The sequence below is a fragment of the Opisthocomus hoazin genome, chromosome 6 (assembly GCF_030867145.1).
Source record: "Opisthocomus hoazin isolate bOpiHoa1 chromosome 6, bOpiHoa1.hap1, whole genome shotgun sequence".
NCBI classification, from domain to species: Eukaryota; Metazoa; Chordata; class Aves; order Opisthocomiformes; family Opisthocomidae; genus Opisthocomus; species Opisthocomus hoazin.
The window spans coordinates 9,193,642-9,220,161 of NC_134419.1; the positions used below are offsets into that span (position 1 = coordinate 9,193,642).

The following is a 26,520-nucleotide window of genomic DNA, read 5'->3' on the forward strand; positions in this document are numbered from 1 at the left end:
GAAACTTCTTTGCTTTTCTTCAGGGGAAGGAGTTGCGTTGTGCTTTGCAGTGGTCACATCAGGCTGTGTGCTGGCACTCCTGCAGCTTGTACTTGCTGCAGTAGTGGCATCCCTACTGAGATTGTCACTGTTTCATTTTGGCTGCTTGTTATTTCTTACTGAACTTGCTGATGCTTTGAGTTTTCCAAGGACGGGTCCCTGATAATTAGGAGTCTGGAACAGAGGCTTACTTTGTCTCTCTCTTTTACTGTTTGCATCCTGCACTTGAGCTTCACTTAGACTCTCTCTCCCTCCATGTACAGATAACCAAGTGAAATCTCTCCTCTAGAAACTTTTGACCTTCTTTCTGTAGAGAGATCTTGCATTACCCTGAACGAGGCTGCCCCAAACCAGGCTATTTCACTGCTTTCCTTTTGTTAAGAACTTGATATTTTTTTTGTCAGAAGCAAATAGCTTTCTCATCTCATCACCTTTTCCTCTTTCCTTGTCTAAAACTGAAGTCGAAAAGAGGAGTGGAAGAGCCGAAGAAGTGTAAAGAAAATGACAGACTGCTCTGTGTCACTAACTCTGCAGAACAGGTCACCGGTCAAACATTAACCTCTTATTGGCTATGCTCTGTGTTTCATATTCTTTATTTGTCTTTACTGTTATTTATCCTATACAGACATGCATTTTTTTGACAATCACCAGCCAATAATTCCACATTTGTCAAAGAGAAAATGAGATAATCATTTTGTGGCCTGGTATTACTGGAAGGGCAGATTAGATTTGCTCAAAAACAGTGGCATTTTATGGTTACTTTTATGCTCTGTAAATAGAGGAAGAGACAGATTGAAGAGATTACTTTGCAAAAAATTCCATTTCAAGTCACCGGGGAAGCAGGTAACCTTCAGATCTGAGCTTTGCATAAGCATGTATTGGAAGAGAGAGGATTTCTATTAACACTGTCAGCTTCTTTAAAAAAAAAAATGATACTGTCTGCACTTGTACAACAACCGTCTTCCTTGCCTATTTTCTCCTTTCCACCCACCTGGTCCCCTGGCAGTGCCATTAGAGATGAGCCAGTGACTCAGGGCTCTGTCGTAGCTGAGGCAAGTAGTCATAGTTCCATTGGCTTCAACAGAGCTGTAACAATTTATAGTGGCTGAAGGATGGTCCCTCATGGTTTAAACCTGACCCAGTGGTGTGTTTTCTACAGTACTGAGATTTTTGTTTGGTTCTCTGTAGTCACAGAGGTCATTTGTAAAGTTTTCACCTGTATCCAAAGTTTGATGCTGTTCATGACTGGGGTATTAATTTCTTTCAGAACGGTTCTGAATTATAAATTTCAAGTTGGATAAACTGGTTTGGGTAGACAGTAGGTTTGGCTTCTGATAGAAAACCTGTGGATGGTTTAAAACAAAAAAGCCTAGTTGGCAGAATCTGGGAGGGAATAGCTGGGGAAGGATCTCTGTATTGCTTACTCTTCTAATTCCATAGGTGTTCAATAGTGATTATTGTTGGAGATAGAGGAGGTTAGATGGACCTTTGTCTTATCCAGATCATGTGTCATCAAATCAGATTTTCATTCACCTCTTCATGCTAGATTGTGGAAGAGTGGAAATATTCTGCCTGTTTTGTGGCAGTATTTGAAGAAGGATTGTATTTTTACGCAGAGCGTAACCCAGCACATGTCTTATTTCTTTAGTGAGGAGCCAGAACTGCGACTGTAAAAGTGCTCTGATGATATCAGTTGTTTTCATGCAAAAGCGAAAAAGTTCTCTTGTGACTATTTGTATATTTCTGGGTGACAGTTAAGCAAAAATAGGAACTTCTGGATGCTTGCTGATACAAACATCAACACTATGTCTGTCTTTGCACTTGAGCTGTCTGCCTGCATAGGACTATTTAAAGAGCAATAAATGAAATCAGATCACGGTCTAACATGCTTGTCTATACACACCACAAAAAATAAATTCAAGCAGTTGGGTTAAATAGCTGTGTCTCAAGCTGGGATGTGTAACTATCCAAATATCAACCAAATATGTTTATTTTAATAAATATTCAAGGATGATCTTTCATCACTTTTATAGGTTTAAATAAAAATAATTTTTAATACACAGGAGCCACATACAGAACCCTTCATTTTCCAAATACTACAAGTAATTGTCCATGTTCCCCAGCTTCATCATGTTTAACTTATTTCTGCTAAGCTTTTTAACCTTCTGAAATGAACCACCAGTTTCTTTGACATTGATCATCTACCTGGTGCAGCAAGCTATGTGAATTCCCAATTGCAGTTTAGGCTTACCTTATTGTTAGTCCCAGAGGCTTCCAGGATTAAGATACTCTGTACTGGCTAGTCTATAAGCACACAGGGGAATTGTGGATCCATTTAAGTCAATGGTTGAGTTATCTTTTTCCCAGAGTTTCATGCTTAGGGAGAAATACTTATCTGACAGGCCTGAGAATATAAATAGGCAAGACAGGCAGCTAAACATGGGAAAGGGAACTGAGAGGTCAAAGCAGGTTAACGTTTGGGCTCTGAGGAAGCTCTGGGGCTGAAGACCCATTGAATCCTACACCATATCTATCAGTCCCTCATGAGGAACTAGTTTTTCATCAGTCCTTCGGACTCTATCTCTCCTTTCCTGCTGAGGCTGTCTCATTTCAGAAACAGGAGAAGATCCTTTTCCTTGTTTGTGATGGTGTCTGGGTGCCGTGTTATCTACATCTCCTTACATAAACAACCCCTCTGTAGAGTTTTCTGTCCAAATATGAGAGAAATAGTGGATCTCATGAGAAGTCAGGCATTTATTTCTGGACTACCCTCTTCTGCTGTCACAGTATTTTTTTCATATAATTCCTTGGCCCAGCTGTTGTTGTAGTAGGTAACCTGTTATAGTGTTTGCATTGCTATAACTCAGTGATCTGCTTGGTTGCTAAGTAAAAAATAGCCTTTTTCTTTCTCAATCAAGGAATTGGGATCTGGACAGACTGGATTGATGGGCTGAGGCCAATAGTATGAGGTTCAACAAGGCCAAATGCTAGGTCCTGCACATGGGTCACAGCCACCCCATGAAATGCTACAGGCTTGGGGAGGAGTAGCTGGAAAGCTGCCCAGTGGAAAAAGACCTTGGCATGTTGGTGGACAGCTGGCTGAACATGAGCCAGCAGTGTGCCCAGGTGGCCAAGTGTACCGAGTTGGCCAAGAAGGCCAACAGTATCCTGGCTTGTATAAGGAATAGTGTGGCAGCAGAAACAGGGAGGTGATTGTGCCCCTGTATTCAGCATTGGTGAGGCTGCACCTCCAGTACTGTTTTCAGTTTCGGGCCCCTTGCTATAGAAAGGACATTGAGTTGCTGGAGCATGTCCAGAGAATGGCAGCAAAGCTGGTGAAGGGTCTAGAGAACAAGTCTTATGAGGAGAGGCTGAGGGAGCTGGGGCTGTTTAGTCTGGAGGAGGCTGAGGGGGGGACCTTATTGCTCTCTACAGCTCCCTGAAAGGAGGTTGTAGTGAGGCAGGTGTTGGTCTCTACTCCCAAGTAACTAGTGATAGGACAAGAGGAAATGGCCTCAGATTGGATTAGGGAAGGTTTAGATTAGATATTTGGAAAAACTTCTTTATGGAAAGAGTGGTCAGGCATTGGAACAGGCTGCCCAGGGAGGTGGTGGAGTCGCTATCCCTGGAGGTGTTTAAAAACATGTAGATGTGGTACTTCAGTATGTGGTAAAGTAGGCCTGGTGTTGTTGGGTGGATGGTTGGGCTTGATGATCTTAGAGGTCTTTTCCAACCTATGATTCTATGCGGAAGTCCCCAGGCAAAACACCTTCTCAGCATGAAGGTGTCTGAAGCTACATTTGCACTTCCATGAGTACCGTAAACACATTATTTTGCAGGATTTTTTTTTTTTTTAGAGTACTAAATAGCATATGAACCAGAATCCTATTTTCCCTCCTTCCACATTTACACCCTGAATAGTAGATTAAAGGATCACGATTGCTCTTGCTCAACAGCTAACTCAGTGAATATTGACTTTGATGACAAACATAAGTAGCTTCAGCATGAAGAAATAAGAGTCTTTTCTCATCCTCAAAGCCAGAGGATGTACCGTCTCTGAAGGCTCAAATACAGAACACAGTTTTGAAAACCTAACATTATAGGAGTTGGGTCAAAAATGTTGTTTCTCTTTCCCAGTCATAAACTTGCCTGTCTAACTCAAGGAGAGAATCCAGAGTGAAAGCACATTCTCAGTCTTGATAGAACAAGTGAATTTAAGATATGGACAGAATTCAAAGTCTGCTCTTCAGCAGACTGGTTAGGCACCTTGAGTTGGCTGGTTTTCTAAATCTTATTCTTTGCTTTTTCTAGAAGCACAGACAGCTACTGAAGGGCTGATGATTCTTCTAAGCAGCAGATCGGATGCCTTCAAAATTGGCACGCAGACTGTACATACACACTCTACTCTTTTGGATCTCTGTTTTCACAACTCTTGATTTATTTTCCTCCATTTTAATAACACTAGTAATGATTACCTGGCTTTCTACATTGCTTTGAGATTCTTGAATGGAAAAAACTTTGCATCTGCATGCATTTATTACTAAAAACAACTTATGCCTGTTTATTCTCTTCACTGAGAAACAATTTAGAAAGCACTTTCCCAAAATCTGCACCTTGATCACTCAGTATTTTATCTACAAATATGCAGACCTCAGGTTGTTGGGTTTTTTTGCTTGAATGGAGAGAAAAACCCAACAGCAACAAACCTTTCTTGAGAATTTGGTTTTTAACATATTCATTTCCTATGCCTCTAGCTGTGGGTCACACACATGTAGTGAGCTTTCATCGCAGCGTATGTCCACATGATACCAACAGAAGTCAATAGTGGATATATTTTGCTTCTATTTTAAATATGCCATTTAATCCTTTTTTTGGATAGAAAAAGAGAACCTGAGCTGCATACAAATGGGTCACAGCATCTCATGTTTACTGTTAAACATGAATTAAATCTGAGTATCTTAGCATATCTCTATGATAAAAAAGGCACCATTAATAAGATTTTATTTAAAAAAGAGCTAATATGTAACTGCCCTATATCAGATATGTGAAAACACAATTTCATAACAACGCTGGGAGAAGTATTATCAGGGACCTAAGTAGAAAAATATGTCTTTCTTGATACTGGAGGAATTTATATTTGAAGAGTGTTCTTTCCTATTGAGATCTTCATTGACTTGTACAAAAATACCGCTTTTAATCTCAAATCCCCACTGGCATTTTCATATAAGCACTGAAAATGCTATTGGGCTTTAGAGATTTAATTTAATGAAGGAAAAGTATTTCTATTAAAGTGTGTAATTTTTTTTATTTTATTTTTTTAAACACAACATCTTCTGAGGAACCAGGGAGACGAGATTATTTTAAGCTCTGAAAAACTGACTAACCTGTGCCCTTGTAGATCTCCTGCTTCACAAAGAAGCTTAACAGCTGTGGCAGAGCCTGTAGGTGCACTTGAGAAGGGACCCTACTGTCCCACGTCACATACACACCAAGGATACCAAGCCTGAAGAAGGCAGCAGAAAGACAGGAAAAGAAATGTCCCCATGCGGTCAGGTTGTTTATGCTAAACTGCTGCATCATTAAGCTCCATTCTGAAATGTCAAAGATGGCAAAATCTTACCAAATAGCTAGTAAATCTTCTGCATTAATGGACTGACACTCTCATCTGTTCATGTCAAAAAGTATTAGGTCTGGCTGGGTAGGTAACAAATTCACTGTTGGGCTAAATGAAAGCCACTCCATCAAATTGGGCAGGATTGCACCCATTGGCTCCTGGGATGACATAGACTCTAAATTGTGCAGTATAGGATTCCCTTCATATTAATTCTCACAGTTCTGCTTTTGTGAGGATAAAAACCTTTGTTTTACCGCTGGATTGCCCATGCCTTTATCATACAAATATTCATTACAAATACGAATTCCTTTTCACAGTGAAAAAGAGAGTTCATTTGACACCAGGAGGCCTCTCAACAGGACACTGCAGGGTTGACAAGCTCAACAGTAGAAATAAGCTGCAGCAGCTACTCTATTTGAGTGCAGATCTTAAAGTTAAATTTCGTAGAATCATAGGTTGGAAAAGACCTCTAAGATCATCAAGCCCAACCATCCACCCAACAACACCAGGCCTACTTTACCACATACTGAAGTACCACATCTACATGTTTTTAAACACCTCCAGGGATAGCGACTCCACCACCTCCCTGGGCAGCCTGTTCCAATGCCTGACCACTCTTTCCATAAAGAAGTCTTTCCAAATATCTAATCTAAACCTTCCCCAATCCAATCTGAGGCCATTTCCTCTTGTCCTATCACTAGTTACTTGGGAGTAGAGACCAACACCTGCCTCACTACAACCTCCTTTCAGGGAGCTGTAGAGAGCAATAAGGTCCCCCCTCAGCCTCCTCCAGACTAAACAGCCCCAGCTCCCTCAGCCTCTCCTCATAAGACTTGTTCTCTAGACCCTTCACCAGCTTTGCCGCCATTCTCTGGACATGCTCCAGCAACTCAATGTCCTTTCTATAGCAAGGGGCCCGAAACTGAAAACAGTACTGGAGGTGCGGCCTCACCAATGCTGAATACAGGGGCACAATCACCTCCCTGTTTCTGCTGGCCACACTATTCCTTATACAAGCCAGGATGCTGTTGGCCTTCTTGACCACCTGGGCACACTGCTGGCTCACGTTCAGCCAGCTGTCCACCAACATGCCAAGGTCTTTTTCCACTGGGCAGCTTTCCAGCTACTCTTCCCCAAGCCTGTAGCATTGCGTGCTGGGTAATTCTGCTGAGCCTGTAAGTGTAGAACACATCGGAGATCATTTTCACTGCTTTTTTACCACTGTTTTTGTGGTGCTCTATCATTAGGTAGAATTTGGAAACGCCTGCTAAAGCTAGTAGGAGAGGCAGAGGTATGTGGAATTCTGGGGGACTTGACCAAAGGGAGAACTTTAGTTGCCTATGGATACTGACACCTCCTGAAGAAGGTGACAGCTGAATGCAGTTTTTGAAGATCTAAACTATGGACTTAAATGGGACTTAGACTACTTCAGTTGCTAAATCTGTTTGTGGATTTATTCTTTGAGTGTCTTTTGAAAGGTTACTCATCAGTTTAGTGGAAGAGCAACAAAAAGAACGCAGGATTTCTGACTTCCATCCTCATATTCAGACAATGTTACATCATGTGTTTGATAGAGGACAATGACCTTCAAAAAGTTTTCCATCATTTTAGAAGCTTTCTCAAAATTAGGACAGTGGTCTGGGTTCATCCTTGACAACTTCTGACAGATCTCTCCAGGGTTCAGTTCTAAATGTCATCAGTGTGGAAATGTCTAGTTTGAAAGTTTAAATTCTGCAATGATGAGAAAATCTGTTTGAACTTAATGGCGTGGAAGCTGTTTTTCATTCTCTGCCTTGGAAATGTGCAGGACTGCATTACACCAGCCCTCTGGAAACAAAACTGCTAAAATCCACTCTGACTTTTGCATGCTGTCTGTGTGGTAATTATTGTGGCTAATGGGAAGATAGCTTCTACAATTATTATAATCAATAGATCAGGAACGCTAAGATAAAGCAAATGAGGAGTAATCTGTTCTCTGATTCTTCTAAATCAGCTCATAAACTGAGAAGAGAGTCATTGCAAGTGCTGGCCTAGCTTTTCGTTCAAATCAAGCTTCTGTGCCATTTACTGGTAGGGCTGGCAGGGTTAAGTCAGTCGCTGTTGTTGTTTTTCCACTTGTCTGGAGTATCTCTATTAGTTTTTCCTTCATCTGAAATAGCTCCAAATCTCTCAAATGTCTTTGACTGGAGAGCAAGTATGGTTGGGTAGTGTGGCTTTCCTCAGAGGTGTGGATCAGACTAAGCGGTGACTGTCCCCACAGGCTGGTGGGGGACAGGGAGGTGTGGGGAGATGGAGTGCAGATGTTTTGCTGGCAGTTATGCCAATGATTTAGTAGCCTGTGTTGGGTGAGGTCTTTAACCCATCTTTGCTTCAAGTATTCATCACTTCAATGGGCTTGAAACTGCCTTTTCCTTACTGGCAAAGTGCTGCTTGAAAAATACCTGTGCTATAGCCTGAGGGATATATGGGGGGGATTATCAATTCCTGTGCAACTGGGGGACACTTAGCACAAACAGGGATGCATGTGGTTGTGTTCTGTTCACTGATGTTTAACTTCACAAGGAACCCCAAGGTTGACTGTTTGCTCTGAAGTCTGCCTTTGATAAAGAGAAGCAGTGATGGATTCCAGCTCAGCTGAAGGTCATTAGCATTCTCCTGCTGTATTACATGCAGATTTTCCTGGCTCACAAGAACAGCATTACATGGAGTATGCATCTTATATCGGAAAAAGAAATGCGTTCATGCAGAGATATACCCAGGGTTTACAGGCTTATTAGAAGATTTATAAGCAGTCCTCTCCTCCACCTCCTCTGTCCTTATTTCCTGCTGACATTCCCCCTGGCTGTGTTTTCCCTTCCTCACCCTTATGTAATCTCCACAGATTGGGGTGAGAAGGGTTGTTTTTACTTTAACTTAAAATCAGCAATGTGGTCTTTGATCTATCACCACCCTGTATTGGCTGACCCTTGGGTGCACTGAAAGGATGTAGGGGTAAATGCCAGGTGGCAAAATTCCTGATAGCGAGGGGACATGGATACAGCCCTCCTTCCAACAGGAGAGGCTGAGCAGCCAAAATTATATCAAATGACGCAGGCATGCATGTTGACATTTCCCTGTATTTGTTCAGAAACTTCTGTACCATGCAGAATATGTAAACTGAGCCCTGTTGGCAGGAGGGTGATTTGGCTTTGTATGGGATCATGTGAAGGATGGGAGGGGGAATACAGGGAAATGGACTAATGTTCTCTGGCCCCCTGTAACTAATCTGTGTTTTTCTACTTATATCGGGACGTGGCGGGGGGGATAGCACTGCTGCTGCAGGTGTAGTAAGATGTCTGCAGAGAAAATCCTGTTGCTTGAAAATGGAGAAGTTCTTTTCAGTTGCAGGCTGTTGAATGTGATCATCCAAATACAGTCTCAACGGTACCAGCGATTGGCTGGATGATCGCTAGCAGTCTGCACTAAATGGGACAACTCCCCATGTGTGATATGGTTCTGCTAAAGCTGAAAGTATGGCAAGGAAACCTTAATGTTTCTGGAGACCGTTTCACTGCAATCGTTGCCCCTGTGTTTTGAAAAGCCATTGCTGGCTCAAACCACCTTTGATGCCATGCTTTGGACATTCTGAAACAGGTTGCATCAAGTGAAGCAGAAGTCTAGAGTAAGAGGCTGCAAGATGCCTTACTGAATACCAGGCTATTCTCAGGACAATGGTAAGGTAACAGAAAGCAGTACTCTACGAATCAGGGTCATCTTCCTGCAAGAATCTTTATTTCTATTGACAAACATCCAACCTACTTTAGACACATAGTGAGGTGCACAGATGCCATGATGATTGACGTGGTCTGAGATATCAAAGAGCTGAATGAGGCAGGAAGATACTGGTGAGCAGGGTAGTTGCTTAAAGATCATTAAAGTGATTTGCTTGCACCTTTGTCCATTTTGTAGGTCTTGTAGAGAAGCATATGCATATGGCACCTTTGTTAGTGTTGGATGGATAAACATATCACAAATTAATTGCAAATGACAAAGTCCTAGGCTTTATGCTGCTTTTGACATTGAGCAGCTCCAAGAGTTCAAGCCACTTTAATTAAAGACCAGTCAACAACATGTCAATGCTGATGGAAGCAATGACACCGTCTCAGGCTGTGGCATCCCTCTGTGATGTCAGCTGCTGTCTGAATTTTTTTTCTCCTCTTAATTTTTTTTGGTAAATATCCCCATTTTACACACTGACTCACACTTTGTATTAATGAGAAATGTAAGGCTTTAAAAAAACAATTGCACTGTAGCCTCATTACTATGAAAAATCCATTACGTGGAAGTCATTTGTCAAAGCCAACTGTTTAGTTGCTGTAATTTACATATTTATCAAGTTTGATTGCAATGTAATGACTTTGACTTTCTTCGTTTTTCTTAACCTTTCTAACCTTTCCAAGAAGAGAGTGGGTTTTTTCTTTATGGGAAAGGGCAAAACATAATTCAGTTTACATTCACTAATAAATACACATATTAGTTTCAAATTTCAATATTTTTTTATCTTGGAAATGAGTTACACTTCCATATTTTTGCACGGAAAGGGATGTGGGACCTTATCAATCTGTGACGTTTGTGTCTACCGGGGGATCTGGCTGGCAAAGAATAGACAGCACAACACTCTGTAAATGAGATAATGAGTGTCAAGATATACAGCTAATATTGAATCTCCATAATTCTTGTGGTTGAAGGATCAGACATGCATGGGTTTCCAGCATAATCACATGATTTATTATGGATGATTACTTTCATTTGCATCTGATGCTGGGAGGTTTGTGACAGAGCACCAACTAGAAGTATTATATTCCCTTGAATACAAGGCTGGAGACCCAGGAGGCTGCTAAGGACACTGATCCGCACAAGCATCTTACACCCCAGTGAGCTGTTACAAGACAGGCAGGCAGAGGTGGCAAGAGCTTGCTGTAGCAGCTGATACTGGGAGTTGTTAAAGCTAAGCAATGTGGCACTGCTTGTTTGCAACTGGCCTCAAGTGAAGAAATCTCTTCCCCCTGCTAAGGAAAAGGCTAGAAAATATGATATAGTGGCTGCAAGAATGACAGGTGAAGAGCAGAATGCCACATCTCATCTGAGCATGGAAACTTTATAAAAAGATCGTAAGGACATGAGAATTGAGCTGATCTATGCTATGCCCGCATGTAAGGGTTCATCTGAAGGGGTCAGTTAGTTCCTCTGGAATACTCTACAGCCTGAGCAAAAGCTAAAACAATGCATACAAAATTAAGGCATTTCAAAAAATATGAACACCAAGGGAAGCGGCAAGTGAGAAACAGACTGAAATTCAGCAAAAGAAATTGCTGGCTGAATACCAAGAAAAATATCCTCAGAGTGAGACAGTAGAATAGTTTTCCACAGAAGCTGGGTGCTGGCCAGGTGAGGATGGTCTAGATGAGCTACAAGGTCCTTGCCAGATCAAATGTGAAAGGGAATACAGATATTTTAGTGACTAACTTTGAGAGGCAGTGAATATCAAGCAGCAGGTGGCCAGCCACAAAGACAACCGACGTGACAAAGAGTGATCTGCTACAGAAGTGGTAGCATCCAGTTTGTCAGCCCCTTTTTCTGTCCTCTGCTGCTTCACAGCATCTCTCACTTGACATTCCTATCTTTGATGTGTCCCATCCTTTAAATAAATGATGACTGAGAGTGATCCCCTTGAGCTTCAACTTGGAGTGTGGTTTTATTAATTTATTTCTTGCTGTGCTATATTTCTCCCCCTCCATTTTTAAAGGCTCCTTTGACTTTAATTAAAATTCTCCATAGGCTTATTGCCTTCAGAGAGAGAGAGAGTGTGTGTGTGTGTATAAATTGGTTTTAACAGTTTGCTGACTAGATACGTTTTTACAAAGCTTACACAGCCTTCCTGTCTGTGTGTATGCAGAAAACAAAACGTGTTTTCACGTACACACCACGTGATATTGATTGACTGCGCCTCTGAAACTTATATCTAATGATGGGACAAAAAGGAAAATTAGGATTGGTAGACACCTGTGTGCATGCAATGTTAATGGGGTGCTTACAGAGAGCTTGGAGAAGAATCATGTCTGTGAGAGGAACTGTTCTTGGTTTGATGTAAGGCAGGGGACAGATGTGGCAGCCTGGTTAGAGTGGGGGAAGGTTTTGTGTGCCCAGGTGGAATTTAAACATCTTTGCAATAATTATTTTTGCAACAGAGGGGAAAATGTCATAAGCAGCATCTGAATAAGAATGGCAGCTTGCTTAATTCTTGGCATGTAATGAGGATGGAAAGTGCCGTACCTCTGGGCATGCATCTCACCTTTTTCTTTTGAAGCCAAGGACAAGGGTGTGACAGGACTTTCTCCCGCCAGACTGTGGGATATGGGTAATAGGTCAAATATTCTTAGTACCCCTCTGTCTGAGGTTGTGTCTGTGACACCTGCTGATGCTGGAGTCATAGTCAAATGTGAGTGGAATAAGTACACCAAAGCAAAGCTGATTTAGGACTGAGACTCCTCCCAAGCCATAGACTCCCTGACATCATGTCCACGCAATTAAAATCCATGAAGCATCTATGAACCAGAGCAGAGGCCTGGCAGTGTGTCCAGGAGAGGTCACCCCAATTCTTTGTGAAAAGGGGACACTTTCCACTCCACCTTTGCCATCTCCCTTACATTAAAAAAGATCCTGTTTCTCATCCTGATTTGAAACCCATGTCTAACATTACAGTACAGAAGGATATGCTTCTGGCTGGTTTAGGGATGTGTGTGAGTGTTTCAGCCTTGACGGCAGTCTACACCTCCCATCTTGCTGAGGTATTTTGAATTTGGTGTGTAAGAACCTCTACTGAGCATCTTAATTTTCGGTACTGCATGTTCAGGTCTGAACTCTGGTTTTGGGCGAGCTGTGACTGTGAAGAGAGAGGCTGTTCACTGCTGTCTTTTTCTTGTCTTGCGGGCTGAAGGTTCTCTCCAAAAAGAGCGCTGGTGCTTCCTGGAGAGGTCAGTGTCAAATTCTGAGGAGCGCTGCTCTTCATGAATCTAATTTCAGCAGGTTGCTTTTTATTGACCAGTAGCTCAGCTAGTGAAGAACACACTGTCATAGTTCAGTAAAGGCCAAAACCTCTTGCAGAACACCTTGCACGTCTTGCCTGGGATCATTGCTTTCAAGCCAGGTCTTGTACACTGAAAGCTTTTTCTGCTTAACCCTGTCAGGTTCTGTCCTTCCTCCCAGGGAGGGTCCGATGCAGAAAAGAAATAAGAAAAACAATTTTGTGTGTCCTCTAATTAAACATGGGCTGTTCTTGCTTCTTTATAAGTAATGTTTTAGGAAGAATAAGAGAAGGGTTCATGTTGTTCAAGTCAATGTCTAAAAGGTGGAATATGGACAATGAATCTAGTGACAGTGTTGGTTGTATTGCTTCATTGCTCCTGCAGATTTGAATCTTTAGCCCAGCTGGCTGAAACCTTGGTTGCTGTTCACTTTTTTCCCCATCCCAGAGTGAGACCTGGCCCTACCTAGAACAAGGTACCAGAGTTAGGTATCTGTCTAGCTTTGTCCACCATTTCATGACTCCCCACCTTTTTTTCAGTTCTCCTTCTGTTGTGCTTTTTGCCTGTTTCTGAAGTGAAGAATGAGGTACAGACCCACTGAGTAGAGATTTTTCTATTTACCACTTCTCAGAAAAGTCTCTCCTGATTTCTGCATGTTGTCTTGCAGCTTGTTTCTTCCTTATTATTTTATCCATTGGCCTTGAGAGGTTGGAGATGCTGGACTTGGCAGATCCTGGAGTTGCATCTCATGGCAGCTATGGATGTCCCTTACGGCACTGCCTTCCTTGGAAGGATCCACAATGAGTGCAAGGATGTGGCTCTGCATCTCGGAGAAACTAGAAGAGTTTTGAGCACAGCTGTACTGGGACTCTCAGTTCTGTTCTGAAGTACATATGGCTTTGCTCAATTTTTATACGGGAAAATCTAAGCACTGAAGTTAATCACAGGCAAATCCACAGCGAAATTGGAAAGAACAGAACAAAGGTGTCCTGGCTGCTCCTGTAACTGCTGGACTACTCTGAGTGGCTGGTAATTCCCTCTTTGCTATCTTGGCTGAAATTCTGACATAAATTATTCTCTTATCTTTCAGCCCATGCATACTTGTAGCAAACAAACATAGCCTTAGCCCTCTCCACTGGAGAGAGCTGATAGAGAATTGCTTTATAACAGGCCCTAGCAGTATCTCCGAATCCCTGGATTTTAAAGACAGACTGAAAAGATACCCATGTAACTGTAGCATTGCGGGTAGAAAATATCTTTTATGTGAATACTTTATTTCTATCGCTTTGTATAAAGTGAAGGCTACCAGGATGGTGAGCATTTCTAGAGGGATGACAGCTGTGCAAAGAGACAGTGAGGTAGACGCCAACTAGTATGGATTCCTTCCTCAAAGATGAGGCCTGCTTCCTTTGTGGCTGCAGGCAGCTCCTTAGTGTTTCTACCTTATCTTCACTGATGTGGGGTTGTGGAGCTCAGTTAAGGGCATCCTGTGGAATAGCTGAAGATCTTTATTTCTGTCACTGATTGTAACTGGGGAAGTGCTGCTACATATGTAAGTTACTGCACATCTAGCTGGTGTAAAATTTTTAGAGAAATAAATAGAACATGTTTTGGTTTATTCAGTTTGTAATTTAATGTCAACCATTGCAAGAAAAAAAAGATGAGTACTGCAGATCAGCCTTCAGGTGTTCAAACACGGATGGGTGAGTTGTGAGTTCTGACTCTGTGGAATTTAAGGAAACAGCGTTGAAAGACACTCAGGTAAAATGAAGACTTTTAGCAAATCATGGCTAGAATGTTTTTAGCTTGGTGTTTTTTCCTTTTCCCTGCAGGTAAACTTTACTTTCTTGTTCTGTATTATCTGAAGGACACAAGTATTTTCTGGGATTTTGGGAATGGATTCTGGGGTTCTGGGATTAGACATCAAATTTAACAAGATGATATATAGCTTTGAGGAGACACATTTGATGTACCACTTAGCCTCCCCATAATTTACTGCCTACCTTCAGTCTCTGGAGGGCCAGGGGTTTATCTGCACTTCAACCTGACTTTATAAATAGCAAAGCAGAAGAGGGCAAAAGAAAGAAGACTGGGGACTTACCAGCTAAACTGTTATGAAATGACGGTGATGCGGGCAGGTGACATTAAATGCTACTGTCTGCATCCTTAATTGTGAGTTGTCATCACCTTGACCATTTGAGGACGATAATGTGCTGTTCATATTCCAGATTTCTATTCTTATTCATAGGACTATATGTTCCAATGTTCAAATGTGTATGTATAATTAAAAAACAAACCCTCAGGTGTTTTGGGAGTGTTTTTTTAGTGGGGATGAGGAGGGAGGAAAGATATGAGTATACCTTGAGTGGTATTGCATGTGGTTAACTTTCCTGCCTCAAGAGTGTAGCAAGCTGACAGTATCAGAAAGCCCAAGTGGAATAATGGTTGCTTCCAAGATGTAATGAAGATTAAAAGCAAACAAGTGGGGCTGGGAGGTAAGGGGGATCTTGCTCTGTAGTTGTTTGCCATTTCTGATTTTGTAAATAGCTATGCAGTGTCATTTGGTCTGTGCTTCAGCATAATTTTTCCAGGAGATATTTCTGGCCTTTTGCTTTACAGTCAGATCTCTTTGCTGGGCTATTAGGTTGAAAATGCAGTCAAGTATTAATGTTGAAACTGTTTATGTAACCTCCCACTGCATGGAACCCCTCCAAAATACCCTGCAATTGAGGGAGGGAAGGGGAAGGAGGGATGAAAAACAAGAGCTGGATAGAAATAGTGCCTGCTCTGGGATTTAAATAGGTCAAATTAATTCAATAAATAGAAGTTAGGCTTTTGATATATGCCCATCTACTTAAACTGTCATCGAAGTTCACTTAACTGTATTACAGCAGAGAATATTGGCCATTAAAGAGACGTGAAAGACATTGTTACAGAGGACTTAAAGAGGGAAGAGCAAGTAGGAACAAAGAAATAGCCAGACAAGGAGATCATACAAGTATTACACTTTCAGATTCCTGGTGGTGCTGACAAGTGTTGATAACTCTTTCAGCATCTACCTTCAGAAGACGGAGTCCCACTTTCCTACCCTGTCCCTGTGTCTGTCCCTATAGGATGCTTGTGCATGGCATCAGCCTAATGTTCCTTTTTTTCCCTTTTCTGCTGGAATATATTTAATTTGCTCTGAACAAGAGCAAACCCAAATCCTAGGGCCTCTGAATAAGGGGGAGTATGGAGGGCGAATACAATGAATGTCTTAATCCTGTGTCACCCTGTCTTTGAGACACTGTGCTACATTAAATTGATTTTGCAAATGAAAGCCAAAAGCTAAGCAAAAGCCACCAATCTATTTTGCCTAAAGATGATTTTAGTGCTCTTTATGTTCCCTTAAATGACAAACCATTTTGTTACCTGCCTACATAAACATTTGCCTATATTAGCCCCAGAAATATTTTATTTTTATTAGCCCAAACTTTATCTTTTTATGAAGACACAGGGGCCCAATAAAATTAGTGTGCAAATATAATACCCAATTTGCATTTTTCCATGGTCAGCAGAAAAGCTGAGTAAAATCAATTTGATATTAGGTCAGCATATACATCAATAAAGCATACGTACACACAGGACCATTTTAATGGTCCCTGTAATTTCTACGCTGCCAGAGTAAAGAGATTAAATAATATTAAGTGCTCCAAAATAGCTTTGCTTTTAAGAGGAATCTAAAAAGAAAGACAGACTTTGGCATAAAATGGGCAATAAAGGATAACAGTTGCACAATCTCCAACTTTAAAACATTGTCACAGTGATCTCAGAGGCAGGCTCCCTGTTAAACAGCCCCAATTCAGCAAAGCTCTTACACCAACACTTATGCTTAAGCACATTTTTAAACACAGCAGAAGTTTGTCAACCAAATCACGGACTTAAGCACCTGACAGAGTCAGGGCCAGAACCTGAATGAACGAAACAGAACTTGAGAGGTTTGAATCCAGTTTAGAGCATTGCATGCAGAACCATTGCTGGATAGAAGGTCCATGCACAAGTGAGGCATTGGTAACAAACCCCCTCTGCGCTTCAGGTGGGACTATCTTAACATGATGGTAGGTGAGGTGAGTCAATGAGCAATGGGAACACCGTGTAGCTGTGTTCCTCCCTGCGCAGACCCAACCTCCCATGGATTTTGCATGGGAGCCCAGATACTGCTGCCTCCCTTTCCACATAGAAGTATGTAGGAATAGTTGTCTGACTTTCAAAAGCTGTAGTCCAGTCTTTGCTCATCCCTTTGCGTACAAATGGCATCATTCGTACCTTCTGTGCCACTTAGTTTCTTTGCATGGCTCAAGCCAACTATGAGAAGACAAGAAAGAAAAGCTTTTCTTTATTTGACCTCATCAAGTCCAGCGGGACTTGGTAGTGACCAAAAATGGAATTCTTTTGCACTCTGTGTTGCTGAGATATGCACTTTTTCCCAAAATGACATTTGTGACCAGATGTAACAAAAATAAATGGAATTAGATGCTAATCTGGTCTCTTAGGAAAAGCCAGAGTACAGTAAATGTTTCTTGGATTTGATTTGCTAAAGCAGGTTAATGTGGTAGAGACTAGGCTGTCAGGACAGCAATGACATCAGTGCTTGCTTTCAATGCAGATGTTACAGTTTTGTTGCGCACAGACAAGCCAAGACAGCACAGTGAAGTGTAATGCCATAGGCTTTTTTGATTTCCTGTGTGGAGTCTCTATCTCACATGGTTTTGAATATAAAATGCTGGCAACAGCCCACCTCATACTGCAAAGTACCTGAGAAAGGAAGACAGTACGGAATTTATTTGTAATGGATACACGTATTTCATGAAAATATATGTGGGTATTTAAATCGAATGATTTTTTTGGCCCATGTTCGTAGGGTGATCAATTTCCACTTCTGCTGATGAAAAACTTCTGTTTTTCTACTGATGTAGTGAAATGTGGGAGGGGAGAAAGGCAAGCTTTTCCTAGTACCTTGCCCAAACTTTGACATTCTCTGCAAAGGCGTGAAACCCACTTCTAAGTTCTCCTGATGGGTGCCAGTTAAAGGCTTTCTGAACTAGACTTCAAGGCTCTGACTTGCTCTTCCTTTTGTACTCCATCAGCCTTAGTACTAATTTGTGCAATTGTATCATCACCATACCATGGCTACGAGACCTAAAGAAACCACAAATCTGCAGTCTGTTTCTGGTCTGACATGGTAGCAGGAAAGATCCTGGACCTTGAGCAAAGTTCTACCTCAGTTCTGCTGCAGTACTTCATTTTGGTAGTGCAAATGGGATTCCATATAATTAGTATTTCTGTGTGAAATTTCTAGATACTTATTACTAAGCTACTACATAGAACTATGGTCATTTTCATGTTTTTATAGCAGCATAAAAATGAAAATGAGTGAAAATGGCGAAGTGAATTTGCTGCCTTCCCATGAAGGTTTATATTTTGATTTGACTATCTTTTTTGTAGTAGAAAAAGGGGACTGTTTCAGTTGCACTAGGGTAATATGTAACCAAGACTGGAAATCATTATTTCCCGTGTGAGAGCTGGGGGACTGTTGCCCGTGGGATTGCTCCAAGAGGCTTGCTTATACATGCTTTAGCATTAGAGGAGGAGGAACCTGAGTTGAGGGCCTAACACCACGAGTTATATTCAGACCAAGATTTGAGTTGCTTGCTTGAAGCTAGCTGGGTGTCTTTTCAGTACGACATTAGCTTGGTGTTTATCACCATTGTGGTAGCTGTAGAGCCAGAATAGATGTTGAGGTTAGTGTTGTTTATTCTGACTAGCACCTTAGATCTTCACAGCTTTGCCCAAGGTAATTCTCCTCTGCAGCAGTGTGACAGGATGGTGGTGGGTGAGTAGCAGGCTGTGAGGGCGTAACACGTAGTGGCAGATTGTTCAGGTCCCAGTTGGATTCTTCAGTCCAGGACTATATCAAAGATGATTGTAGTGGTAGCCTTCAGAGGGAAAAGAAAACATTTAGCTCAATCTTCAAGATACTTTCTGGAAGAGAAAATGAAAAAGAAACAATTCCAGAAATCTCTAAATTTCTTCCCTTGAAAAACTTTTTCATCAAATAGTTTGGTTTCTAAGATTCACTGCTGTGGCGTTTGGAAGGGTAGAAGGGGTACCACAACAGACTAGTCCTCTGCATTTCCACAACTGGCAAAATCGTGGCTAAATGGAGCGAGACTTTCTGTCATGTTGCTTAAGTGCTTTTGACATCTACTGAGCAAGGCTATATGCTTCTAATCTTTTTAATTTTGATTGATCTTTTCAATTCTGAACTACAAAGTAGGATTCATTTTCAATGTAACATTTAAAATATGAGATGGTGTTTTGTAGTTGTTGTATCCATTATTGGTTTGGTGGGTTAACCTCGGTCAGCTGCCAGATGCCTTCCCTGCTGTTCCCTCTACTACAGGACAAGGGGACAAAATAAAATGAAAAGGCTCATGGGTCAAGATAAAGATAGGATATCACTTGCCAATTACCATCGCGGGCAAAGTAGACTTGATTTGGGGCAAAATGAATTCAATTTATTGCCAAGTAGAATAGAATTGTAGAGTGAGAATCAGAGAGAAAAATTAAAACGACACATTTCCCACCCACACCCTATTTTGCCAGGATGGATTTTGCTCCCAACTCCTCTGCCTGCCCCCATGACTCTTGGTGCTGTGGATGGGTAATGGGGTTGTGGTCTGCCCAAGTCAGCTCCTCTATGCTGCTCCTTCACCTCCACACATTTCCCTCTTGTTGCTCTTTGGACTTAGGGGAGTGTTTGGAGGCGGGGATGTGTGTACACGCGCACTTGCCATTCCTTTTCTCACAGGATGTTGTGGAGACCAAGACAAGTGTGCAAGGCTGAATATATGATTTCCAAGACTACTCATGGGATGTCTGGATGGATAGGTTAGAATGTGCTGGTGCTGGCTTAGGGTTCAAGCTGGGAGCTCGGCCTGTAAATAATGCATGCCCTGCACCAGCCAGGTTCAAAGTCACCATCTCAAAATCTTAGGTGTGTTACAGTATCAAGTATGAACTAATCTTTGGTTCATCTTGGAAGCCCTTGGTGCACCTTGTCCCATAGGTTGGCTAATGGGCATCCACGTTGCCTCTTTTACCAGCATTTTTACCAGCATGTTCCCCTTTTACCAACATTTTCAGAGTGACTGAACTGTGATCAAAGACCTGCAGAACTGAAAGCTTGTCTCCCAATTTAGTTTCTTACCATATGTTTACAGAGCTTTGTACTTAAGCAGGGATTCCACTCACCAAAGCAATTCTTACCAGATTCACCCACATGTAGACCACACTACTGCATTTTGTAGGCTTTTCAAGCAGTATTAAAGATATATGCTTTTCCAAAATGGTAAGAGAAACATTTAAGAAATGTTTTTTTGCTCGTGCAGATGCACACATTCTGAAATCCAAACACTAAAAATAAAAATAACTCTTCAAAAAGTTAATGGGACACATTATCACATCAGCCCAAATACCAGAAAGAAATACACATGTGCACAGTTGCACAAGCTGTGTGTGTTACTGTTTCTGTATGAATAATGCAGGATATTGCTTAAAGAAAACGGTTTATTAAAGGTATTGCTGAGCTTGACAAACTTGAAGAAAACGTCTGCTATGTGAAGGTGTACAGCCATCTGTGCCTGTGCTCCTCTCGCACATCGTGTGCCTAGGGGGCTGGGTACTGTGGATGGGTCTGCACCTTGAGAAGCTGTGCATTCACACTCTGCAGAAAATGTACTGGGCTGGAAAGGGAGTGATGCGCTGGGGATTCTAAACCGAGGCGGAGTGAATTTGTTTGGCACTGAGTGCATGGCAGCAATTTGGTGCTCTTCCATCCGCCAAGGAACTGGGCAAGAGAGGTTCTGGTTTGCACCCAGTGCCACTTCTCCCATTGACTCCAAACAGGTTTGCACTGAGCCCTAAATTGGGAGAGTTCCCCTCAGCTCCAGAGGGGAATGAACTGACTAATGATTTTAATAACTCTTACAAAGAGTAAAGCATGAATAACCAAAATATTGTAGTTAAAAACAAACAAAACCAAACCTGCAAAAACCCTCAAACTAATCCTCTGTCCAAAAGATTTCCTAACCAAGGAGCTGTTCCAGCTCCAAACGGTAGCAGTCTTGTTGCTGAGCATAACTTCTGTGCTGAGCCACTCTCCCTTTAATGTAATGCTGTTTTGCCGAGAGAGGAGGAAAACTCCTCTCCTCTTGCAAAAGTGATCCCAGCCTCCTCCTTTTGCTCATTAAAGTTGGTTTGCTGATTTATATCCTTCCTCCTACACTACTTAATGTTAATGCAAATGATGTGGGGTGGTCATCAACTTCTAGCTGATGGTGTTGTGTTCCTTTTTGCTGCCTCCCACTTTTCTTCTGCAGACAGAATTGACCTCACCAGCTGCTATGTTTGTCAGAGACATTCTTTCTATATTTCTTTGCCTCTGGGGCTCAGAAACACCAGAGAGTGGTGAAGCTGAAGTATGAAAGAGCAAACAAATGGCTGAGTTACAGGGTGAGCAGCTGTAGGACATTTATAGAGGCTAAGGAAATGAAAGAAACCTGCTGAGATTGTCTCCTGAGATGAACCACAAATACATCGATTATTCCTGTGGTGCTGTTAGGTGTGATTTACCATTGGGGAAACTGAGCATTTCTAAGAATTCAGGAAGTTAAAAAAAATAACTTAGGTATGGTCTCAAGGACTCCCAAATATCTTTGAAATGAAAGGTCTTTTTTTTGGGTATATATGTAATGCATTTAGCTAATAAAAAAAAATAAGGCTTGGATTTAGTTTCCAGTCTCCTTTCAGTGCATAAACTTTTTCTTTCAAAACAAAGATTTAAACTGTCTATAGTAACTGGATCCTGATGTGTTTAGTATTACCCTGCTGTGTGTGTTCATATCTAGATACGGCATCTAACTGAGGTCCCAACCTCTTATGGTCTTTAAAATTCCCAGAACCCATTTTGAAAGAGCATCATTTTTATTTCCTGTTTATTAAATGCAGTTACCACACAGAGAAAACCTCCTGCTTGGCCCACGCAGTTCATGGCTGAAGCAAGTGGCCAAAGTAGTGCGGTTTCAGTACTGGGGGATTAACCCATGTAAAGTTCAGTGTAATTGGGATCAAAGTCTCCTTTCCACCTATCTGTGAATTGAAGGGGACCTGGTACATTTTCATGCCCTTGCTGGAGAAGGTTGCTGGATTTAATCCTGGTCTTTTATCTGTACTTTATTTTTTTGAACATCTCTTTCAGTTAGGGCAGATGCAGTCCCAAGTAGTTAGGAGATTAAAAAAAACCCCACCCCAACCTCCTAAAATCCCCCAGAGCAAAGACTAATAAATGTCATTTATTAGCACTTTACCCTTGTTTGGCACTGTTAAGGCTTGTATCAAGTGTAATGTGGGGTGCAATTGTTGTGAATAGACCCCCGCTGTTCTTGTCGCCCCAGGGGGACATTTATCACAAGTAAGGGAGCAATTACAGTGCAGTTTAACTCACTATAGTAAATCTTGGTTTTTAAAAAGAGAGCTAACTTTGTTGTTGCAGATTTGGCTGCATGTCATTAGTTTTGCAGCCCTCGTGCAGTCAGTGCTGTATGGCCTGGTATGGAGACCCAGTGACGCTGCCTCCTTTAATTATAGATTGTGCTTATTTATAATGTATGTCCAATTTTAATAAGAGGATGTGCTTTAATATTAATGGCCCTTTATGTCCTGCATATGGGACTCGGTTTGAGGATCTTTATCTCTCTTTTTCTCCCACTCTGTCCCCTGCCCACCCCCTTTTACTGCAGCTAACCTGCGTCCAGGGGCTGAACAGAAAGTGGTGTTCATCACTGCGCGAGTCCACCCTGGGGAAACACCATCTTCCTTCGTCTGCCAAGGTGAGTGTCTGCATGAAGATGGCAGATCTGATGAGATCTGATCTCCTGTCGTGCCCATGTTGGGTTTGCATAGCTTTGCGTCTCATAGCAGGCTGAGTTCGCGCGACAGTTTTTTCCACAGTGAGGATATTAGCAGAATCTCTCTTCTCTGCCCAGCTACCTGTCTTCTTGGAGGTAATAAGAATATACTACCTCTGAGTCTTGTGAACGTTTGCTGAACTTCGTCAGAATTGAACAGTGGGCTCTGCAGCTGTTCGGGAAGAATTGACAGTCGCACTCGTGTATATGCAATGCAATCATGTAAGGCTTCTTTCCTTAGGAAAATAGGCTGAAAAAGCTCTGGGAGTGGTTCTCTGTTAAGTGCTTATATTTTCTTGCTGTCTACCATCTTCAGCTTCTTTTTCACCACAAAGCAGTGACCCTAGTTCTCCAGTTTAATTCTAAGAGGCTTCTATTTGTCTGAAGCTGCTACTCTGAGGAGCACAGCTCCCAGTGGCTGACAGCTGTTCCCTGCACAAAGCATTCCTGCTAAAAATAGAAAGCAAATTGCCCAGCTCGTGTTTGTAAAGACTTGTAAATCTCAGGCTTGTGGGTACAAATAAATAATCCTGGCGTGTGTTCGTGTAGCTTCGTTGTATGGGTCTGAAATATTGTACTTATGGTATGTGACTTTCTGCGGGGGTAAATTGTTAATGGTGTAAGTCAATGTAACTTCCCCAACACTGAGGAAATATGCCAATTTACTACATCAGCTTGGAACCAATGAGTTACATCAATCAAGCATATGCAGTGTTTGTTAAGTTGGCTGCTTGTAATGCCACAGATTGGCTTGCCACTAGCCCTGTTGGTACCTAAAGACCTCGGTGGGAAAGGTCTGGCATAGTTTCACACTCTTCTCTGTGTGCTCTTCATCCTGGCAAGGTCCTGAGTCTGGCATCTCTCCAAGGCAAAAGGTCAACAGCTGTCACTGCTGCTGTCCTCGCCCGATGGGCTAGCAGGACACTGGGCCTTTTCCTCATGGCCCCTGGAGCAGCAAAGGTAAAACCCTTCCTTTAATAAAGTGGTGCTTCAGACTGAGAGCAGGAAAACTCAGTGAGTTTCCCATCTCCTGTGGTGGCATAGTCAGCGCAGGGCATTATAGTACACATAATGTTTGTTAATGAATATGGATTTTTAATTGGATGCTTTGATTTTGTGACTGCTGTTGTAGCCCTGTGAAATGAGGGCTGAGGTATGCTACTGAGGTGGTACTTTATAAACGCTGTTATTTTATTTTGATAATGGAAAGTTTATTCAAAAAGAGAAAAAAGGGAACGTGAAAAAGCAGGTGGCTTGCTTAGCCTGATGAAACAACCGGATGGAAGTCATGCTCTGATTGTCTCAGAGAAAATTCATGTTTTGTAGGAAAAATTAAAATAAAACGTGGAGGGGGGGGAAGGAAATAAGAAAACGAAAAAAGAGGGGTCAGTCTTGGAGAAGCACATCAGAAAATTGCTGTGACTGCAGTTATGATGCACGCTTGACTCACTTGGAAACGCATGGATGTGAAGGCACTGAACTCTGCTGTGCATTGAGCCATTCTGCCCAGTGCAGATGAAGCTGCCTTGTGTGTATAATTAGTGTCAAAACAAGCAGAAATAGCAAACATTTCAAGGCCATTGCTGTGCTGTTTCTAGTATTGCCAAATGTGAAATTGGGTGCGTGCTCTATCTTTGGAAACTTTTGTGTGGGCGAGTCAATAGAAGGGATAAAAAGGATCCCTTCGATAGTCAACTGAGGGCACAATGAGGAGTTTTATTTCTGGACTCTTGGGAAGAACTTGGCAAAGTTATGTGTTGCAGATTTAATATCCAAATGCCAGTCCAGTGCATATGGAACATGTCAGGATTCATTTTTTTGGTAGAGAGATTTCTTCTTGAATGTTTGATTATGCTCACCACCTGAAGTATAAAGATATGGAAGTTAATCCCAAAGATTCCCCAGGTGCAAGCAGCATCTCTTATATGGAAGAGCAGAATTGTGACTGACAAGGCCTGGAGTATTAGTCCATGGGGAACAGACAATGAGTTACAAGCCTTTTTTTTTTTGCTTCTCATTTTTTCTTGGGTTTCACACCGTTCAGGCTCTGTCTTCCTCTTTAAAGCTTTAACCTCGTAACTAACTTCTTTACTCATTTTTCTACCTGTCTTTGAGCTAACCAGGTCTCCTTCTGCCCTCTTGGCCTGCTCTTTGCTAAGGATATATAGCTATGTGTAGTCCAAACACAAGCTTCCTGGGGCCTGACAGAAGCTCCCTATTAATCTTCCAGTTTTTTTTGATTAGGCAAGATACCCTGATGAGAAGCAAGTTGTCTAGCCTTGATACAGCACCAAGTATATCCTGATGTCTGTTGGTCCTTTGTCATTCGCTTTACCCGCAGATTAAATCTAAGCAAGGATCTTTGTGTTCCTGTGGGAAAAGACCATAAGGTCATCTCTTCATTCAGAGCTGTATTGTTTCTGTGTCATCCTTCTTCATATTCTGTTATGAAAAATCCACTGAAAACTGAATCTTGGATACAAATACCCCATACTCCTACAGATGTACAAGGATTGTAAACTTGGATACTCATCTCTGTCTCCTTACAGCTGTGGAGTGCTTGCAGCAGTAGCCAGATCTCCTTAGAATCATTAGGAACCTCATCCAGCGTTTAAAAGCAAGTGCTATATTTCACACATGGTGCAGCTGCCGAGCTGTAGCTCACTTCCTTAGAAGGCAGACAAAACCCCAGAGGACCTCTTCGTAAAGATGGAATAAGAACCTTTTATTTCTGTTTTGGTCTTCAAAGAGTTATTACGATGCTTCAGGTTAGCCTTTTTAGGAAGCTTTCCTGGTAATTCTTAACTGCTTGTTATGAAGTTCAGGGACAGAGATGGAGAGTTAGTCACCAGAGAGTGTATTTGCATGAGTACCCTTTACGTCCAAAGGTAGGATGGTGTTCTCCTCCTTAGGCTGTGACAGTCACAGAATCACAGAATCACAGAATAGTAGGGGTTGGAAGGGACCTCTGTGGGTCATCTAGTCCAACCCCCCTGCCGAAGCAGGGTCACCTACAGTAGGCTGCACAGGATCTTGTCCAGGCGGGTCTTGAATATCTCCAGAGAAGGAGACTCCACAACCTCCCTGGGCAGCCTGTTCCAGTGCTCCGTCACCCTCAGAGGGAAGAAGTTCCTCCTCATGTTCAGACGGAACTTCCTGTGCCTCAGTTTGTGCCCATTGCCCCTTGTCCTGTCACTGGGCACCACTGAAAAGAGCTTGGCCCCATCCTCCTGACACCCACCCTTCAGATATTTGTAGGCATTTATAAGGTCCCCTTGCAGCCTTCTCTTCTTCAGGCTGAACAAGCCCAGTTCCCTCAACCTCTCCTCGTAGTGGAGATGCTCCAGTCCCCTCACCATCCTTGTAGTCATCAGGAGCATTGATGCTTGCGTTACATTTGTGGATGAGTGAGTAGGAGTAGGGTCTAGGATGAAGAGGACACTGTTTTCGCTTTGCTCTTATAGACCAGTTTCTAACCAACCGGAATTATTGCTGCTCCTGGAGGGCTTTTATAGTGTGACACAAAAGAGTGTGAATTCATTTTACAGCTTGAACTCATCTCTCGTGGGCTGCTTAGTTTTCTGAGGGATTTTTCTGAAGTTGTGGGTTTAGATTCTTTTCCTTTCTTAGATATTTTTCCTCATCTCCCTCCCCCAATATCTTTATATAAGAAAACATACGCTGTTTTCTGTCTTCCACATTATACAGTTAAGGCAAGTAAATTATTAACTCTTACAGATAGGGTCAGATGTCAGATAATGCCTATATATATATGTAGTGTGCACAAATACCTGCG

General features: G+C 42.1%; 1 protein-coding gene across 3 annotated transcripts in view; it reads left to right on the forward strand.

Moving 5' to 3' along the window:
* LOC104334200 (AGBL carboxypeptidase 4) overlaps positions 1-26,520 on the forward strand; it is a 1,001,604-nt gene that overhangs the window by 748,259 nt on the left and 226,825 nt on the right. For all 3 annotated transcript variants that reach the window (XM_075424527.1, XM_075424528.1, XM_075424529.1), the window contains one exon: positions 22,557-22,646. In XM_075424527.1, the coding sequence (XP_075280642.1) occupies positions 22,557-22,646 (90 nt within the window). The remainder of the gene's footprint in view (positions 1-22,556; positions 22,647-26,520) is intronic.